Source organism: Strongylocentrotus purpuratus, unplaced genomic scaffold (assembly GCF_000002235.5).
Source record: "Strongylocentrotus purpuratus isolate Spur 01 unplaced genomic scaffold, Spur_5.0 spur5_scaffold_13, whole genome shotgun sequence".
In the NCBI taxonomy this organism is placed as follows: domain Eukaryota; kingdom Metazoa; phylum Echinodermata; class Echinoidea; order Camarodonta; family Strongylocentrotidae; genus Strongylocentrotus; species Strongylocentrotus purpuratus.
In genome coordinates this window covers 37271174-37292895 of record NW_022145598.1, presented here as the reverse complement: position 1 = coordinate 37292895, position 21722 = coordinate 37271174, and the positions used below count along the sequence as shown (strand labels likewise).

Genomic DNA, 21722 nt, shown 5'->3' with positions numbered 1-21722 from the left:
CGGGCCTGTAGACTAATTGCTCCAGCTCCGCCCATTATAATATACGCCATTGATTTTACATTAATCGTTTCTCGAAAAAGTCGACGCATGATATCAGATCAGATGATATGTCATGTGGAATAAAGTTTTAATCAATCTACTGTCAACTATAGTAAGTCTTCACAAAATATGGCCGAGGCCTACAAGCGTTTTAACAGATTCAGAGAATATTATGATTAAAAGATGTTGTACGTTGGGGGGGGGGGGGGGGTAGGAGGTGGGGTGTATCATGGATACTTTGGGTATCAATAATTCTGATGACAATTTTCCCCTGACGGCTTGCTAGCAAATTTAAGTAATATTGTGCCCCCACTTACGGATCAGCCCGTCCCCAAGTAGGGGAGGGGCTAGGGGTAGCTGTCCTATGGGGTTAATTGGCACTCCCTGCATGGAAAAAAAACTCACATCTCAATGCTCACCCGAAGTGCATGAGGCCAAACAATTTTCGTGATAAAAGTTTATGTAAAAAAGAAAAAGATGTATTTGGTAATAACAGTAAAAATTGACTTTTTGCCATATAAATTAGCAACAACAACAGTAACAACAACAACGACCACAAAATCAGTAACGATAACAACACAGCAAGCTAGCTAGCAGATGATGCGATCCTGCGGGCTGCAGCTGGCATCACAAGCGCTACAACTATAGCACTAGGAGCGCGCTCAGAGCTAGCTAGCCTGCGCTGGACCATTCGCTGACGATTCAAGCATTGTAGAATCTTCAGTCTCATCCAGTGACAGGTAAATATTTCATTATTTGCATGTTATAAAATGATTACTTAGTTATGTAAATGGCTCGCTCTCTATAAACGTGAATTGCTGTATTTATTAGTTTTATTAGGGAAACTTTTGCCGCTTTTGGCATTTTGAGTTTTTCAATGATTTCCCACCTAGATCTAGGCCTAGTCCGATACGTGTCATTTTTTGTATGTTCTAGAACTGCAGAAGCGCGAGGCTGAGCTGTCCAAATGTGTGAGTTGTAATCGGCCAGATTCTGTACTTAACCAATATTTCGCAATGATTATGGACAATTTATGACCTGGGTAGTCATTCGTTAATGGTAAGCCACCCGATTTTCTCACAATGTCATTCATTTGAAGTAAACATAGACCGTCACCTAGATCTAGATCTAGATCTACAAGCTTTGCACTTGTATTAGTTTTGTATGTACATTAGATCTAGTCTAGATTCTAGTCTCTAGATCTAATCTAATCTCATTATTTGATAAATTTTCGCATCAGATTCTGTGTGCGTGCGTATCATAAATATTTAAGACTAGCGCATGACGTATGGTTCCTATTGAGCCAATCAAATACAGCGATAGGATGGCAAGGACAGGTACCCTACTTAAGTTAAAAAAAGACGCGGGCCCGGGCGCAAATTTTTTATCATAGAACCTAATGGATATTAATGGATACTAATTTATCATTAATAATATTCACTTTCTGCAGGACCGTGGCATTCACTTCAACCTTTGACCTTTCATTCCTGAGCATATTCTGATTCAAGATGGTGCGAAGTAAGTCTTTATTTGTTTAATTTTTTTTCATCCTTGAATTTTGAAACGGTAATCATATTTCTCACTTTTATCTTTATTTTCCAATCAATTTTTAAAAGAGAAGTTTGACACCTTCCATTAAATTAAGTTAACATCAAATTCTAAAGAACTTTGCAGGAATTATGAATAGGTCTATTTCCCAAATGAAATCTTGCTTTAAAGGGAAATATATCTTTTTTTATTATTTTATCTCCTGTCAGTCCGTTGAATTATTGTGAAAGTTGCCATAGAAGGTCAAATATATTTATCGACCACTTCTTTTAAAGGCACACTGTCCTACTTGTAGCTACAGGTACTTGCTCCCTCTATATAGAAAACTTCCCCAATCGGTGCCTGTTGGTCCCCCATGGTCCTCCTTTTCTTATGTTAAATGAGAGCTGAGTTAATGAGAAAGCCACCTGTCACAGTGACCTCGCTGGCTCGCTGGGTGGTCTAATCCCTTCTACCTGAAGTAGTAAAGCCTGCCTTTAAGATGTTTGAAAGGGATAGTTGATTTCTTGTTTCAGACCGCAAATGCCTTCAAAGTGCATGGTTATTGTGCTTGTTCTTAGTCATGACATTTCTAGTGCTCTTTTAGGACCTAAAATTGCTATGAAGATAATTGTACAAAACACATCGGATATCTGAAACTATGCATTAATTATATGGCAAATGAATAATGATTGTAGGAAGAAAAGTGTTCTTTCATCAAATTATTTGTGTGACTTTGGTTGTGTTTAGTCACTGAAGATATGGTACGGAAGAGATCAGAACACAACGAGATGGAGATATCCACCCTTGAGGAAATCTCCCTTCATCAGCAAGATATAGAAAGGTAAGTATAGGCGCGTCTTCATCATCTCGAGATTGCCAAATAGCCCGCTATTTGTGATTTGGGAAATAATCCCAAATTTACAAATCACGTCTTCATCAGCTCGAGATTCGACCTCAAAACTTGAAACTCGACCTTGAGAAATTAGCTCAAGATATTTGCCTAGTGTTAGCGCATAGTGCGAGTCTTCAATCTGGTGAAGACGCACTGGACAAATAGCTGGATATTTTGAAGGTCATGATGGAATTACAAATCGAGGGTTCAGTGACACAAAGACGTAACTCCATATTTTGCCAAAATGAGTATTTGATATCAAAATGTTCAGAAAAATGTGGGCTTTCCAGTTTCCAGGAAACACAAAGACTTAACGCCACCTAACACCCCATCGAAGTCAATGGCTAGTGAAACATAGAATTAACTCCCTTAAGGCCCAAGTGCTCAGTGACACATAAACCACTTTTTCTCAAAATGGCCAAAATGGAGTTACGTCTTTGTGTCACTGACCCTTCAAAATTAACAATAGTGCATTTCCATCCACCTGTCATGATCCCGTATTATGAGGTTTTGGTAGCTTTCCAAAATCAATAGAAGATATCAAACTGATTATCAATTGCTCTTTAAAGCCTGTCTGTACTAGTTTGGCCAGGGGGAATTAGACCTCCCTGCAAGGTCACTAACAGGAGGTTATCTCATCAAATCAGCTCTCAATGGGGGACCAACAGGCACCGATTAGGCATTGTTTGCTATATAGAGGGTGCAAGTAGCTATAAATAGAGCAGTGGGGCTTTAAATGGAGTATCACCAACAAATCACATTTTCAACAAACCTTCAACAAATCTTGACCAATCCAAAGTATATTAAAGTCTAATATTATTAGACAATCAGATCAGATCTGTACATTCCTTAACCGTAAGCTAGTTAAACTCCGGGTTCACTTATGCTTGCACAGGGATTATGAGAATTATTTTGTATTCAACCTTGTGATAACTCATGCTGTAAATCTATAAAGTGCTATCATTATTAGGTATACATGTATATGTAAGTAAGGATTATATATTATATTTACCTAAACTTTATTTGACATTACCAAATGCTATTTTTGCTGTTTAATTCAGGATTGAGTTTCTTGACAAGTGGTGCAGACATCTCAAGATTCTTTACCTTCAAAGTAATCTTATTCCTAAAATTGGTGAGTTTTTACTTCTCTTCTCGTTTATGGATGCAACATATTTTACAATGCTGTTTAATTCCCATGGGTTTTGTTTCATTGCAAACAGCCAATACTTAATGGATGTAATTCATCAACATATAACATGTACAGTATTTTGCAATCATATTTGCATTTTCTTAATGATGCAAATGTTGCCCAATTTCACAGACAATTTTTAGGTAACTAGATACAATTATGTAGGGCATAGTATATTCAGTGGAAAATAAGTGGAATTGGGCTGTGGGATAATTAGCTGAAAAGTCTTGAGTATTAGTAATGACAAGAATATCATTCACTTTCCAGCAAACTACCCTTTGAGTACTTTACATGACTGTCCTAGCTGACTTAAGGATTAAGCATTTGAATAACATTCCCTCTGTAGTCTTGATTACACCTTCCTCTTGTATTTGTTTCATGCAGAGAACGTTGGGCGGCTGAAGAAACTAGAGTATCTTAATCTTGCTCTGAATAATGTGGAGAGGATAGAGAATCTATCAGGTACCAGTAGTTTAACCCCTCCCCCCCCCCACCACCACCACCACCACCACCACCACCTTGCTCTCTTCTGCATCTTTTACATTTCTCTCTTTCTCTCATTATTTTGTTTGATTATGATGGAACATGTACCAGTATTATTATTTTGTATAATTCTATTCTACATGTATATCTTTGTATTTTTATTTATTATTTATTCAGCAATTCACAAAATATATAACAATGTAAATATAAGTAAAGGAACATTGAGAGAATGTCAATAATAAATGCACAGTCTTCCTGGAGGTCCTCTGAGTGCATCAGTTGGCTGCCCGGGAAGAGGAAAGCAAACTAAATCACTGTAACCGTAATGGTCCCTCTTCCCGACCAACTGGTGCACCCAGAAGACCTGGAAAATATAGCATGAAGGTTATCAAAATGTATAACATTTCTTGAACAAACCAGCTAACAAAAACAAAGCACAAGGAGGAAATCAAATTAATATGTATGATGACACTGGGTCATGACATGATACTGAACATAAACATGAGGAATTAAGTCTGGCTTAAAAACTATTGCATAAATTGTCAAGTAGGCAAACTGAAACCATGAAGTTTACCGATGTGTGTTTCTCTCGTCTATACAGGATGTGAATCTCTGACGAAGCTTGACCTGACGGTGAACTTTGTTGGTGAGCTGACCAGTATCGAGTGCCTCAGGGATAGTTATAGCCTCAGAGAGATGTAAGCTCATAATACCAGGCAACTTTTGCTTCTCCCAATAACATTTCTTAAAGGGTTCCGGTAACTTTGTCTTAGATCCTTGAAAAAATTCGTTGATTTAGCTCATGCTGCAATGATAATTATAAACTTTTAGGTCAGTTAGGAACCCCACGACTTTTACAAGCCTGTCTGAATATCAAGATATTTATGATTGAAAATCAAAATCAAATTTTGCGTTTGCCAAACGGTTTTCATAACACTACAGTCTCTTAGGGTAAATGAGTATGGTAAAACCGGTCACTCAAAGGTTTCTACTTTTTTGAGGCACTTATTGATTATTTTGAAGCGCAATTTTTTAGGGCTTTAATATAACACCATATTACAGACACTGCTAACACGTAGGGCCATGCATCTCAGATTTAACACTGTTAAATGATCCCTTTAAGATCAGCTTCAGAGATATTTATATTTCATTTGAATCTCTGACTTTAAGATTGCATGTGAAGGTTCATGCAGGAGAGCTATTTCTTGAAAGCATCACGGACTATTGGTCTCTACTTACTTAGCTCTTCATATAACGGGTTGGGAGTGATGTCCTCCAATCAATCACAGAGTTATAATCACTTACATCATGTATATCTTGAACTGCATGTATGGAGGTGACATTGATATTTAATCTCAAGATATTATTGCAAAGTTTGATCAATGACATGACACCTCTTCCTAAGGCAAGTGCTAAAATACATAGAGCTTTAGCCACTCTCTACCTGGGTTTAGTAAGTGGGAACCTTCTCAAAAGAAATTCTTTGAATATTTGAGAGCTTCAGTAGGGAAGCCTTGCTAAAATAAACCTCAACACTGTATGCATTCTTTTGTTTTCATAGAAAAAAATGCTTTTATAGCCCCCTTAAAGGTATAGACCAATTTGGAAACGCCCCCCTCTCCAAAAATGAAATGAAAGCTCTTATTACCAATCATGTGAAAGAATATGTTTTGACTAATACGTTATGATACAAATTTTGCCGGGAAACTGCCTACTAATGGATATATTTGGTGAATTATCATATTGATCTGGCCTGGATAGATGTCGTGAATGCACTTTAACATTGAACATTCAGGCATATATTTTAGTTTTTTTGCAAATTTAGGTTGAAGAATTGCCATTCAAACCTCTGAAGGTAATATTTAAACAATATTGAATGGATATTTTGCACCCAAAACCCTTGAATCGCAATTTTACCACTACTGGTGTATACCTTTAAGATATTTTTACAGAGGTGAATTGAATGAGTTTTTCCATTACACTAGATTCCTTACAGGTAATCCATGCACAGAATATGAAGGTTACAAGGAGTTTGTTATTGGGACTCTACCACAGCTAAAGGTAACTTTTAGATTATTGGACATTTTCATTTGTTAGAAAAAATGAAAGGGAGAGTGGCATATATCGTTATGTGAACAGTAGTAGGATAAGACATCTGAATTCCTTAACATTATCAGTTATAAAAATTTAGTTCTTGAGAAAGTTCTGTGAAGATGGATATACAGTATCAGTGAATGAAAAATTTCTTGAATGTTATATGTGTAATACAATGTACATGTATACGGTACAAGGTTTATTTGGCATAATAATGATAGTAAAGTGATACCTGTCTATAAAGACCACCCGAGGGAGACAAGAAAAGTGGTCTTTATAGGCAGGTGGTCTTTATGTACAGCTTCCTTTAGTACATGTTTCAATGAGAAACCATTTCAAGGGAAACAAAAAATGTGGTCTTTGTAAAGCAGATTTGACTGTGTTTACATTCTGTTCTTGTGTATAATGCTTACCACATTACAATAGAATGTCTAAATTCGCTTCCGGAGGATTTTGAATATTACTACCCCTTAATTACGTGCAGAAATTTGTTTGTTTTGGAAAGATTCAATGCATGTATTTGATTTGACATGAAACATGCCTGCCTGTCTATATTGCAGAGATTAGATGGGAAAGAAATCGAGAAATCTGAGCGAATATCAGCTCTACAAGAAGTGGATGCAATCAGACCTAAGATTCTTGAACAACAGAAAGCATATCAACTTAGAAGGGTAAGTATCTCTGCTGATCATTGAAGATACAGGAGAAAAGGTAAAGATTATAGTTCATTACCAAACTTGATAATTACATGTATGTGCCCTTCAACACATATATTGGATATAGATTTTCAAACAAAGTTCTTCTTTTTATTCATCTTGATACAGATATTATTCCATGACATCAAATCTAAATTCTTGACCCTGTTTTGAATGTTGAGATGCATGACAGTTATCTTTCTCAACAAATATATGTTAACAGAAATGTAGGTATTCCAAACAGCCTATAACAGTGAAAGGGTTTTCGTTGAGGTAAACAAAGTGAGGAGAAGGAGATTGGGAAGAAGAATATAAAAATATTGACGCAATAAGGGTTATATGTTAGAATTTCTCTTTAATATGATGAAAAAGAAGGATAGGGCAGAGAGAGAGAGAGAGAATTCTGATTTTGTTCTTGTCCATGATTCTGTTTCTAGGAGAAAGAGAAATCTGAAGCGGAGAATCACAAGAAGGAAAAGGAAGAGAAGAAAGAAAGGAAGAAAGGTTTCGATAAAACATGGTACACAGATATCAATGAAGAGTAAGTTATTAACTTTCCAATTCTAATAACCTGTGTGTGTGTCAGGGGGGGGGGGGGTGATGCTTTGAAAGCCAGATATTTGTGAAAGAAAGGAGAATGTGTCAAATTTGCCAAATCATATGTTTAATTTAATGTTTAGTGAGTGAAAACACATTTATCGTGCATATTAGTTTATTTTATTGAACCAATTTCAATATATTGTATTTTAATGTAATTATTAATCTTTGGTAAATTTAACTTGTTTCAGCCTTTGGCTGCTATTTTGAATGTATGATTTTAAATCAATAAAATCACTTTATAGAATTATTGATTAATAGTTCTTTTGTCCTGCAGAAATAATGATTAGTAAATGAATTTAATCATATATTGTGTGGGTCTTGTCTCAGGTAGATATTAATGCTAATATTGCTGGTGAATACAGCAATCACACACTCTATCCCTCTCTCTGTCTCTCTGTCTGTGTCTGTCTGTCTGTCTGTCTGTCTCTCTCTCTCTCTCCCCTAGGCCCTTTTCTCTCTCTTTCTGTCTCTGTCTGTCTATATGTCTGTCTGTCTCTGTGTCTGTCTCTCTTCTATGTCTCTATTGTACTGTCTCTTTTTCTGTCTGTCTCTCTCCTATGTCTCTATCTGTCTCTTTCTGTCTGTCTGTCTGTCTCTTTCTGTCTCTGTCTGTCTATATGTTTGTCTGTCTCTGTGTCTGTCTCTCTTCTATGTCTCTATTGTTCTGTCTCTCTTTCTGTCTCTCTCTCTCTTTCTGTCTCTGCCTATATGTATGTCTATCTGTCTCTGTCTGTCTCTATCGTTCTGTCTCTGTCTGTCGGTCTGTCTCGTCTCTCTCCTATGTCTCTGTCTGTTTCTACCTCTCTCTCTCTTCTATGTCTCTTTTATTTTTTTTCATCTTGCTATCTTTCATTTAATCTCTTCTACAGTGATACACTCCGAGAGAAACCAAAGAGTAAAGATGAGGAGGAGGATGAAGAAGAAGAGTAAGTTTGCTGAGTTTATCTTCAAAGATATATTATTATGCCTTGTTTGTTTCAGTTATATATAAGCATAAATGGAAAGTGTACTAAGTCACACCAGCACTTGTGAACACTCAGTAGGCATTACATGTTTTAAATTAATGAGGCATTCAAGTTCCAGCATGGAATGTCTAAGGAAGTAAACCGTGAGCCTGGGTAAGTTACCTTGAAATCCACTTGTCTGACTTACACGATAGGGTAAGTATCAAAATGTTTATTGCAGCATCATGTAGCGGTAATATTCATCTGCTGATTATTTTTTTCTTCCCGAACTCCCCCTCCCCGATTTTTTCTGATTTTACTCCTATTTTTCCTGATTTTCTTACTCAAAATGGAGGAGGGGGGGGGGGATGTTGTTAGATGCCATTTTTTCCCCAGAATACTTATTTTTTTCAGTCAAGGGGGGGGGGGGAGGGAGGAGGGTTAGTGCTCACTATCACCCATGAATATTACAAAGACATACCTTTTAAGATGTTCTAGCGAAGTTGTTTTTATTTCCAGAGAAAATATTTATTTCCAATTCCATTGGAAGATCATAGTCATGATAACTGTTATAGCAGAGGTGATGTGGTCTAATGGATAAGTCGTTGGACTGTGGATCACAGGGTTCGCAGTTCGAGTCCCACCACGGCACCCAGGTGTTAAATGGGTACCGGTAGGAAGGAATTTCTTGAATGCTGTGAGCTCTGAAATCGCCGCAGCCTAGCTGAGTCAGGGTAATAGTTGGAGCACCTTGCATGGTGGATATGTGCGCTATATAAATATCCAATATTATATCCCTTATCGTAAGATTGTTGCATTAGGTGTATACACAACAAGAAAAAGAATACCGTAAATCTCCGTGTATAAGGCGCACCCCTATTTTTTTTGGGGGAAAAAAAAAAAAAAAAAAAAAAAAAAAAAAAAAAAAAAAAAAAAAATCTTTTTTTTGTTTTGTTGTTGTTGTTGTTTTGTTGCCGAAAACCCATGCGGGGAAGGACCTTCATTCTACATCGAGGTGCAGTTGAAGTTGTGAACTTTTCAAAAATAATAGTAACAACAGTCTAAGGCTTCATGATACCAAGTGTCCCACACCAGCCTCTTCACATCACCTAGCAGAAGCACTGTGTTCTATGCCAAACATCAATAGTCATGCATGATATGAATAGCATCCTCTAAATTTCTGACAATGGAGTACCTAGGATAGAACCTTGTGGTACACCATTTGTTATAGAAAATAAATTTGAGGAATTATTATTATAAACTACATATTGAGATCTATTAGAAAGATTACTTTCAAACCAAGATGACAGACAAATTTGAGTGTTGTTGTAGTTTCCGAGTGGTGAGTCACCACACTGATTACTGAGCTAGGAGACATTGCCAGGCATAGCGCCATAAATAAAAACTAAAAAAATACTAAAAAAAAAAAAACTAAAAAAAAAAAAAAAAAAAAAAAAAACTTTTTTTTTTCTGTACCTGTGTATAAGACGCACCCCCGACTTTTAAATTTTTTCGGCGGCAAAAAAGTGCGCCTTATACACAGAGATTTACGGTAGTTTTACTGTAAAAGACGTTTCCTGCCGACTAGATCGAAATAGTTCATTTTTATTGATGACGTCACGCATAGTACCTTTTTTTCCCTGGGGAAAAAAGGTACTATGCGTGACGTCACAAAAAAACCCCGCATATTCTTTAACTATGCGTTTTCCTAGCGAGCGCGTACATGATTTCAAAGTGCCTCTGCGTGGTCAACCCCTGCGGTGTCACGGCGCTCAAGCCATACACTGTGCGATAACTGCACTACACTAGCGCCAGCTAAACATTTTTACATCCTTCAATGTTTCATTTGAGCCGTGCAATTTTCTTTATTTCTTTTCGATCTGAATGTAGATGTGAATGTGAGTATAAGGTTCATGTTATTACAGAAGTTTACAAGGAATAATACAGATGGAAGGGATATAAAACAAATATAAAATGACTCATTCTCGGAACAAGCTAAAACCATTCGCACTCAGGAACATCATTAGTACTTTTCTCCCTCAGGCCGATGGCCCTCGGGAGAATACATGTAGTACTAGTTGATGTTCCTTCGATGCGAATAGTTTCAGCTAGATCCTCGAGTGTCATTGTGTATTTGTATATTGTATCATGCATACAAAGAATATTGCAATCAGATGCATGGTCTAAAAGAGGTCACATGATAAAATATAGATAAGTACTATCTACCTTAGATAGTACTTTTGTAAAGTAATTTTTTGCTGCTACCCCACTTGCCCACCCTTGCCCATTGAATACGCATAGCAAAGTAGGTTACGCGAAATGTCAAAGTCAATGTCAATGTCAAATGAGCACGCATCGACTGTATTACATGTATGCATGTTGTGCTTTGTAAAATCTAGCTGAAGCTAAACTGTCTGCAGAATCAATTCTTATTATTATGTAACATTCACTTTAAATAGACCTTATTGCCGATGTGGGATATAAAACAAATATTAACCTCCTTTACTCGAGCAATGGATACAAACTATCATCGCCTCGGTGATGATAGTTTGCACCATTACCCTCGTAGTCAATTAATATTTGCTTATTATTACTAGTAGTAATAGTAAGGAACCTTATACCATGGATATTTTTTGTATTAATGAATATTTCTTGGAAAACTTTTCATTTGAGGTTTTGGAATGAGAAGGTTGGTTTTACACCTGAATCTCGAGTGGCTCTGAGTGAACATGTACAGGAGAAGAAGAGACAAGAGGAAGAGGAAAGAAGGTCAGAGCTTGGTTTGGATTTATTTGGATTTATATAAAGATGTATGTACTAATCACACCAGCTTCTTAACCTGTGGGGTCTGAACATTACCATAATAATCATAATAAAAACTGTGCTTAAAAACTGCTTACCACCGAAGTCTCAATGGCTATAACGAACAAAATACAATGATAAACAATTACATATTAAACAAAACAAACAAAATGCAAATGAACCTACAAATTACAATACATACTGAAATATACATCAATATGAACAGAGCAAGTTAATCTTCAAAAGCAATTTTGAATAAATGTGTCTGAAGAAAAAGACTCAAGAATTGATTTATAAAGGAAGACAGAGAGGTTGCCACTCAATGAACTAAAACTTAATAACAAAAGATGGTAAGGGAGTATGAAAGATCTGTATTGTCATAAACCACCACAAGTTGAAAATTGAAAGTTCACCGATATCCTAACACACATATCCATGCCAAGGAATATCCTTACAAATTATTTATATGGTTGGTAGTCAAATTATGTTCTGAAAGTGTACAATGATGTTCTCATGTGTTGCACTTGTGAAAATGAAATTACATGATGTCCAGATATAACTAAAATCATCATTATTGCTTCTTAAAGCTTGGGACCCGCTTAAAAGCAAACCTCTTTGTATCTTCTTATGCAAGTAATAAGGGCCTAACTACTACTACTAGGTCGAGTGTACTCGCACTGATTTGACAAAGCTTTTTCCATTCAGTTCTATTCTCCATGATCTTTGGGAGTTCCTGCCTTGGTAGACAGGTGTCATTTTCTAACTGGGCTATGTAAGTCATTGCTGGGCCTAAAGAGTATTGTAATACCTGCCGCAGATGAAATAACATCGCTAAATGATTATAAGTAAACTCTAAACGTTAACACCACCGATCAGATGAAATGTGAATGACTTGACAAAGATAAAAATCAGTTTTTCTTTGTTGTTATGACAGTAAGAAGCAAGGTCCTAACCCACCAAAGAGAGTTGTAAGACTGACGACAGACGACGGGAACCCGCTTAATGTCAATGAAGCAAAGTAAGTTTCAAGAGTTTCTTTGATATATTTTAATAATAATAATAATAATAATAATACATGAGATTTATATAGCGCCATTATCCATTTTGATTAAATGCTCAAGGCGCTTCAAAATATAAGGGAACACATTACATCATGACAAAGAATCGTGTACATTTACATAAGAAAGAAAATGCATAAATGAAAGAATGAAAGAATGAATGTCTGTCTTCAAAACGCAAAATTAAACAAATGGGATTTAAGGTTGCTCTTAAAAGATGTTGAAGAGTCGGAGTTCTTCAGCTCCTGTGGAAGTGAATTCCACAGGGCTGGTCCGGCATGAGCAAAAGCTCGTTCCCCCCAAGATTTCTTTGAAAGCGGTATGTGTAGAAGACCAGAGTTGGAAGATCGGAGGGTACGTGTGGGTTGGTAGAGGTGAACTAAAGACTGGTTGTATTCAGGAGCTGTTCTGTTCATGATTTGATGAACTAAAAGGAGGATTTTGAAAATTATACGTTCTTTTACAGGCAACCAATGGAGATTTTGTAAGATAGGTGTAATGTGACTATGTTTGCTTGACAGAGAAATGATGCGTGCAGCTGCGTTTTGTAGTTTTTGTAACTGTGCAATTTGAGAATTTGGTAAATTATAGAGTAAACTGTTGCCGAAATCCAAACGTGAAGAAATAAGTGAGTGAACAAGTTTCTCTGTTGCCGAACGAGTCAGATATTTCCGTATGAAGCCAATATTGCGCAATTGATAGCGAACTGATCTGGAAATGCTTGTGATTTGTTTAGACATAGACATTTGAGAATCAAGAATGACGCCAAGATCGCGACATGAATTTGATAAGGGAATGGTGTTACCGGAAATAGAAATTGAGTCTATATTTAATTTATTCAACTGAGATTTTGAGCCGAAAAGAATGAATTCGCATTTACTATGATTTAATAGCAGAGAATGTGACTTCATCCAGGCGTCAATATCAGCGATGCAATTTTCCAAATTTTGCAAGGTTTGGGAAGCTCGAATTTGATGCGGCGGAAAAGAAACAAAAACTTGTATGTCATCTGCATATAAATGATAACGAACAGAATGACGTTGAAAAACATTTCTGAGACCGGTTAAATATATTGAAAATAAGGTGGGCCCGCCCACAGAGCCTTGGGGTACTCCACAGCCAAGTGGCCTGGGGGAGGATGTGAAACCATTTAAAAGGACAGACTGTGAATGGCATGAAAGATAGGATTCAAACCATTCAAGAGCCTGGTCCTGGATACCCAGACTTGTTAGAGTATTTACAAGTATTTTGTGGTCTACGGTGTCGAAGGCTGAGGACAGATCTAAAAGGACCATGGCAGTGACGGATCCGGAGTCCATTTCTCGTAAGATTGAGCTTGAAACATTGATGAGAAGGGTCTCAACACTATGATGAGGGCGGTAAGCCGACTGTAAAGGGTCGAATAAATTGTGTTCCAGCAAATAATCTGAGAGTCTAGAGAACACGACTCTCTCTAGAATTTTGAACAAAAATGGCAGATTACACACAGGACGGTAATTTTTCAGGGATTCATTGTCCAAAGAGGGTTTCTTCAACAAAGGGCGTATAAGTGCTGTTTTTAAGACTGAGGGTACAGTGGCTTGATTCATACTAAGATTAACAATGTGAGATATAATCGGGGCAAATATCGGAGCGCAAACTTTTAAAAGAATGGTAGGAACTGGATCTAATGGACAAGATTTAGGGGGCAATTTACGAAGAAGGGAAAGAATTTCATCTGCGGTGGTATGTTGAAAGGTCCTTAGTGTGGAAGAGGTGACAGGTTCCAGTGGTAAAACATTTGGATTAAGGCTATCTCGGATTTTTTTAACTTTTAAACAGAAGAATTGAATAAACGTTTCAGCCATGGAATTGCCATCAACATATGACGGCAATGGAGAAGACTGTTTTCGGTTCAAGAGTCGATTGGCGACATTGTAGAGTTTCTTGTGATCATCGCCGCAGTCCTCGATGAGTCTGGTGTGGTATGAACGTTTCGCCTTGGAGACAAGGTAGCTCACCCGGTCTCTCTGAGCACAAAACATCTCTCGGTCAATCGAGAGCTTTCCATTGTCCCGCCATTTCCTCTCAAGTCTCCGCCGCTCTTTCTTCGCTTCGGTGATGTCATGGTTATACCAAGGACTGTCTTGATGAGCTCTTACTTTCCGAGTCTTGGCTGGAGCATGGGAGTTCAGTAACCTGCAGAGTTCTGAGTTGTAGCGGATAACGGCAGCATCGACGCTCTCTGTTGCTGAAGACATGATGCTACTGTTAGTAACATCGTTGGCGAAATCAGTCCTGTTGATGCCCTTGATATTACGAGAGGAAAAAGTTGCATTTTTCCGCTGGGGCTTGTCGAAACGTAGCAAACAGGTAACAGCAGAATGATCAGAGATACCGGGTATTACTTGTAGGCGAGAGTACAACAGTCTATCGGAGTTCCTGACCAGAATGACATCAAGGATATGGCCATGGTCGTGCGTAGGCGTAGTCACCAACTGGCAGAGTCCATGCCCGTCGACAAGATCATTGAACCTTTGGGTGTGTTGGGATGAGAGATTGTCTAAATGTATATTAAGATCTCCTGTGATGACCAGAGGAGATAATTTATACAATTTCTCATCCAACAGATCTGAGAATTCATTAATAAACAATGTAAAAGATTGATAACCTGGTGGTCTATACATGACTAAGATCTCAAGACTAGTCATGCCATTGGAGACCACGGCTGACATAGATTCAAAACTTGTATAGTTAACTAATTGGTTAATATGTACAGAGAGATTGTCCCTGTACAGGAGCCCGACACCACCTCCACGCCTGGAGGCTCTGGGGTGGTGCAGAAATGCAAAACCAGGGGGAGTGAGGTCAGCTATGACTGCATCATCAGATGCAGACAGCCATGTCTCACTGATAGCAGCGATATCACATTTGTTATCCTTAACAAAGTCATTAAAAATTGTGGATTTATTTCGAAGGGAGCGTGCATTGATAGTACATAATTTAAGATGGTCTTCGAATCCGTCACGGCCACCCCTTTTCCCCCGATGTGTCCTCAGCCGTCGCCCGATACCTAGGGATAAAATCCTCCCCCAGGCCAAGGTGTTGTCCTCACGCCATTTTTCACATTTACATGTACTTCCGGAATTGAGTGAGTGTAGAAATTCACTCGTATACTGAATCCTATGAATATCCAAAGTCGTGGCGGAGTCATCACCAGAAGGGCCTGGGTTAGGGTTAATATCCCCACAACTTAGTAGTTTGACATGATAGGTTGACACAGAATTGTGATAGTACAGTATGGGACCCCCAATATACTTTCCCTTTGATTGTGCAGAGACATTGAACTGCTGAGAGTAGCTAGCTCTCATACAACAATAAGTATGTGGTAGCTGAGTGCTTCTACACAAGAGAAGCACCACCAATACAATGGAATACAATTTCAATGGTATCATTGTGTCTGTGAGAGTGATCACACAATGCCAAATACATGTACAGTATGGTCTATGTATAGGCAAAACAGAAATGGCTGTACCTACATACAGTATGGCAAAACTGAGAATAAATCTTACTCTAAATACGCTAGAAATACAGTGTAAAAAATCTCAAAAACTTTACCACAGGTGCTTGAAGACAGACATTCATAGATAGAATACAATTCACAATCAAAGAAATATCAGAAATAGCAAAAATATACTGAAAATCAAGAGCTCTGTAGGCGGGCAGCCACAAGGCGCACACAACCAATAAGAAATGATTATCCTTGGCTTTTTGTTATTCAATGGGTAAAAATTGTCAATGTCCTTGTTTTTTTTTCTTCGTGTGTTTCATGTCACGATCCCCTTTCTTTTTAAAGCATTTGTTGAAGCTTGCATATACTTTGCATTTCATGCGAGGTTGAAGATACGACAACTGAAAATGGGAAATTCTAAACACTTCTAATGCTGAAAAATGAACAAATACCGGTATAAGAAAGTGAACTGTTGTTTAATACATTGATACTTACCAGTATGTCAAGAATAGAACTCAGTTATATCAAGCTATAATTCAGTGATACTGTCTTTCCTTTCCTTGTATCTTCAGAATTGATTTCTCTCTGACTGACAATGAAGAAGAGAACACATTCGATTTAGATGTTTCATGTTTCAAGCACCTAGACACATCACTCATTGATGTAGATGTTCAACCTACGCATGTTAAAGTAGTTCTCAAAGGAAAGGTAAGATCATAAGTACTCATCACAATGGATGTTGCTTGCCCTATGGAGAAAAATAAGAGAAGAATGTTACTTTAGAGAAAAGTGCTTTGACTTTATTGTGCAAGGTGACGAAATTAAGATGATTAGAACTCTATAGAATTTTTTGAGAAGTGATTATCAGATTGTTTAAAAACTTGGCACACCAATAAGCACAAAATTATTTTTATTAATTTCATATTAATTTCATTATTATTGTTGAACAATTTATGCTAATCCATAAGACACGGTGAATTTGAAACTAAAGTATTATATTTGTTTTATCCAGCTAATTAATGCAATAACTTGTCCTATTTCAAAGTTACAGGAGATCATGATGAGATCAGTAGCACAAGATCAGATAAAAAAAGGTCAACAAAACACTACCAAAAACTCCACTTTTAAATTTCTTGGTGCTTCCAAATTTTGAAATTTTTTAGAAGAAAGTTTCAGAAAATCCAAAAAACTAAAGTTGACCATCCTGACTGAATACACTTTTTGTTTTTTGATGATTTGTCGATTATTCTCTTAAAGATAAGGTTGAGTTCTGGGAAGAGGTGAAAAATAATTTGTGAGCGTTATCATTCTTATTATGCAAGTGTGGAAGAACATCAGATAAGACATGTTCCCTGAAAAGCATGGCTCTTCAAATGCCTTCATATTCTAAATATGTCATGTAACTTCGTAAAACTCTGGGGTAGGATTTTTACGCCATGTGTTCGTGTAGTCCCATATACATTTTTCTGTGTACAGTGTTTGTAACGTTACAAAGACATGGCCAAATTTCTTATCATTTTGATGATTCTCGAACCTTGCAATACACACAAATTCTTATATGCTAGATGATCAACCTTTTCTGGTCGATTCCACACCGTTTCTTTCACAATGCAATCGCATGACCAGAACTCAACTTCATCTTTAAATACGGAATGGGCTTTGATATTAATGTTATCGTTATATGCATAGCAGGTTTTACAGTTAATCCTTACTAAAAAGAGGTGATGCTAGTGAACTTAAAGATGTTTGTAACGTTACAAAGACATGGCCAAATTTCTTATCATTTTGATGATTCTCGAACCTTGCAATACACACAAATTCTTATATGCTAGATGATCAACCTTTTCTGGTCGATTCCAAACCGTTTCTTTCACAATGCAATCGCATGACCAGAACTCAACTTCATCTTTAAATACGGAATGGGCTTTGATATTAATGTTATCGTTATATGCATAGCAGGTTTTACAGTTAATCCTTACTAAAAAGAGGTGATGCTAGTGAACTTAAAGATAATACAAAGTTTTGGTATGGGTGTCATGAATTTGGTTCAAATGAACATATTGGAAGTATATGCGATCCTACAATATTCAATGATCCTTGTCGCGGTTGAAATCGAGTCTAAAGTTGTGAAATTGTATATAACAAAAACTCTTCATGTGGTATAGCTCCCTCTCAAGGTCAAGATATCAATTAAGATATAAAAAAATGTTTCTTGAATAAAATCGACCAATTAGCTATTCCCAATTGGAAATTATATATCACAACTACATATTCTGAGATTTTCATGGTCGCAGCTACCATTGTACGGCCGTAGGCGGTATTTTAAATTTATCATAATTTACCGGGAGCACCGGTAAATTTTTATATTCAATTTTCCTCAAAAGCAGAAGTGTTTCAGGGGCTAAATTTTCTAGTGCTTATAATACATCCATAGGGGCATCCAAATATATCAAAATTGTAAAGAATCACTGTCCACCCAATTTTCAAAATTCCCCAAAACTTTGTATTAACTTTAATAAAATATTATGTTTTATACCAGGTTTTACAGTTAACCCTTACTGAAGAGGTGATGCCTGATGCTAGTGAAGCTAAAAGATCCTTGACCACTGGTCATCTCCTGGTCAAGATGCCTAAGGTATGTCATGATTGGTCCATGTTTGAGGGATCATTTCTATCAAAAATTATCTGTAACTTTGCTACAGACTGCATTTTGAGAGCTATTATTTAAATATGATTAAGTATTGTTTATCAAACTTATTTATTAAACTTGATAGTCTTAGGCATAGAACCCTAATATGGCATTGCTCCCTTAAGGATTTGCATTACCATCATCAGATGGCAACACTTTTTTATATTCAACACCTCCCCCTCCCCCCAATTTTTCATTAATTTAGTTGTCAGTTTAAATTAAAAAAACACAAAAAAACTACCTGTATGTTGTTTTGAAATACAGGTACTTCCTTATTTCTTGTTATTGAAGATAGTCGTAATCATGACAAGAAATTATTATTTCAACAAACAATTTGCTTTGATTGTGTGCCATTTATGCTTACAGGCAACATGTCCTTACCCCCATCCTGAAAGCGATTATGAACTTGCATTTCTTAAAACATACGTCTTTGTTACTTACATTGATGATTGTTTTTCATATGATTGATTGATTGTTTCTCTGATCTGATTTCAGGTTAAGGAGTACATCAGACCAAAGAAGAGCTCATCAAAACCCAAACCAAGCACTACCAGCAATAAAGACACAACCAAGACCTCATCAGTAGAGTAAGCAACAAATATATTACATCAAAGTTCAGTCAAATTACCCCCCCCCCCCCTCTCCATTGCTTCACAGTTGAATTACATAACAAAATATTTTTGCAAGTTGCTCTATATTTGTTACTGAGTTTTGATGGAATAAGAGATACCTTGGACATGTTATGCTCTGCTTGTTACTGAGTTTTGATGGAATAAGAGATACCTTGGACATGTTATGCTCTGATTGTTAGTGAGTTTTGATGGAATAAGAGATACCTTGGACATGTTATGCTCTGCTTGTTACTGAGTTTTGATGGAATAAGAGATACCTTGGACATGTTATGCTCTACTTGTTAGTGAGTTTTGATGGAATAAGAGATACCTTGGACATGTTATGCTCTGCTTGTTACTGAGTTTTGATGGAATAAGAGATACCTTGGACATGTTATGCTCTACTTGTTAGTGAGTTTTGATGGAATAAGAGATACCTTGGACATGTTATGCTCTGCTTGTTACTGAGTTTTGATGGAATAAGAGATACCTTGGACATGTTATGCTCTGCTTGTTACTGAGTTTTGATGGAATGAGAGATACCTTGGACATGTTATGCTCTACTTGTTCTATGCTGAAGTTCCAGAGATGAGTGGAAGAGTCAGGAGGCTTGTACAGTAACCATGGAGATGTCTTAAGAGTTTTTATAGAGTAGATACATATATATGAATAGGCTAAAGGCATGAAAGGTTGCTATATAGAACCTCAACTCTGGAGAGGTAAATGAGTACCTGGCAGGAATTAATTCCTTGAAATGCTAGAGCTTTGTAATGGCAGCTAGGCTAAAGACGGGGTAATAATTAATGCACCTCTGAATAGAATTTCTAGATAGATGGCGCTATAGAAATTCCTATGATTATTATAATTATTAACCTTATATATCTCAAACCTCCCATTTCTCATTTTTAGGGTAAAAATATATGGGCATTGAAACTACCACATTATCTAAACCCTTAATTTGATTTTAAGCCACACTGTCCTACTTGTAGCTACTTGCTCCCTCTATATAGAAAACAAGCCTGATCAGTACCCTTTGGTCCCCCATGATCCTCTTTTTCTTATGTTAACTGAGAGCTGAGTTGATGAGATAACCACCTATTCTGTGACCTTGCGGGGTGGTCTAATCCCTCCTGTAAGCTAGTACATATAAGCTTTAAAATAAGATGTGGAAGAAGATTTGTGCATTTGAGCCAATTAAATGATAAATTAATTATTTAAAATCTAAATTCCTGATTTGATATTGTGATGATTGATTACAGGCAGAAGCTTGAGACGTTAGAGGTTGATCCTAGCAGTGGAAAACATGTTGATCTGATGGTGACCAATAGCAATGGAAGACCAACTAAGGGACCAGTACAGGCTAGATGTCAGACTGTGGAGGAAAGGAAAAACAGCGAGGACTTTATAGACAATCCAGATGTACCGCCTTTAATATAGCATTAAAGGCATCGCCTTGCTTCATTCTATCTCTCACAATTATGTTCTATCGGATCCGGGCTAACTCGGACCCGGAGACAACTCGGCCCTGCTGCAAAAAAGGTTGTTTTTTGTCATTTTACCTTTAACCCCTTCCCTAACCCTGACCCTAAACCTAACCCTTACCCTAACCCTAACCTTAACCCTAACCTGCAAAAACTGACCATTTTTGCAGCGGGCCTAGTTGTCCCTGGGTCCGAGTTAGCCCGTCTCTGTTCTATCTATCATGCAATGTTTGAATGACATTGAAGATCTTGCTTTCCTTTCGTTTGTCTATCACATTGATGTTCTACCTATGATACGATGGAGGAGAGGAAGAGCTGCAGATTGTGTGGACGCTCCAGATTTATACATTTTGATCTGAAGTTGGAGACCTTCTGATCTCCGGAGGTTTATCTTCAAGTGGTTGCTTTAGTCCAATTTTGAAACTTGTTGTGTGGAAATTGCATGATTTCATGAATAAGCCAAGCCCATGAAGTTTGATAGCTACCATCACTACTTTTGAATTCATTCACGTTAAACCTGCATACATGTATTTTACAAATCAAATGAGAAACGTCTGCTTAGGGCTGTGAGATGTTGCTGATTTTTGACACTGTATGTTAAACAAGTTTCGAGATATGTTATGTTTTGTATTGAATGATGGGCCAGATTTGCGGCTATTAATGGCAGTAATTAGGGGTTTCATGTAAAATTATACAAATATTGCATACTTCCCAGTTCTACTTAAACTTGATGAATAAACTTCTAAATTAAGAATATCTCGAGCAGCAGATTGGACTTGAAATATTGTGGCACAAGCCATGAGGAACATGCCGAATTTGAAGGTGAATTTTGTGATTTAGAATGACGATGTGTATGCAATATTAGTTGTTTAGAATTTATAGTTGGGCTTTAAAAAAAAAAGATGTTGTATTGCCCTTTAAGTGCCAAGACATGGGTCGGAAATATTTTTTTCTTCTTTTTTTTTTCTCCCTCTTTAAGCTGATACTTCTCAGTTTTGAATGCTTCAATATTTTTTTCCTCTAAAAAACGGTAAAAAAAAAAACTTTTTAAAAAAGCAGACCGTAGATTTCAAGATTTTTGGGACGGTCACAAAGGGCAATACAACATCTTCTTTTTTTCAA

At 37.0% G+C, this 21722-nt stretch overlaps 1 protein-coding gene across 3 annotated transcripts; it reads left to right on the top strand.

Annotated features, from left to right (window-relative positions):
* Positions 1 to 671: 671 nt before the first annotated feature.
* Positions 672 to 21565, top strand: LOC586953 (protein tilB homolog). Of its 3 annotated transcripts, none has more exons than XM_786709.5 (16): positions 672 to 779; positions 1490 to 1557; positions 2317 to 2410; positions 3523 to 3596; positions 4038 to 4115; positions 4738 to 4834; positions 6122 to 6197; positions 6791 to 6901; positions 7363 to 7466; positions 8395 to 8451; positions 11143 to 11238; positions 12206 to 12289; positions 16392 to 16527; positions 18359 to 18454; positions 19004 to 19095; positions 20379 to 21565. In XM_786709.5, the coding sequence occupies exons 2-16, from the start codon at positions 1548 to 1550 to the stop codon at positions 20554 to 20556; spliced, it is 1383 nt and encodes a 460-aa protein (XP_791802.3). In that variant the 5' UTR covers positions 672 to 779; positions 1490 to 1547; the 3' UTR covers positions 20557 to 21565. The 3 variants fall into 3 exon arrangements, with proteins under 3 accessions (XP_791802.3, XP_011666757.2, XP_011666756.2); XM_011668455.2 differs by lacking the exon at positions 672 to 779 and adding an exon at positions 976 to 1010; XM_011668454.2 differs by lacking the exon at positions 672 to 779 and adding an exon at positions 976 to 1098.
* The last annotated feature ends 157 nt before the right edge of the window (positions 21566 to 21722 follow it).

Excerpts from the sequence above, each read along its gene's own strand:
- LOC586953 (XM_786709.5), top strand. Across the intron at positions 2,411-3,522 it reads CATCAGCAAGATATAGAAAG|GATTGAGTTTCTTGACAAGT; the intron begins GTAAGTATAGGC and ends TGTTTAATTCAG. Across the intron at positions 4,835-6,121 it reads AGTTATAGCCTCAGAGAGAT|ATTCCTTACAGGTAATCCAT; the intron begins GTAAGCTCATAA and ends CCATTACACTAG.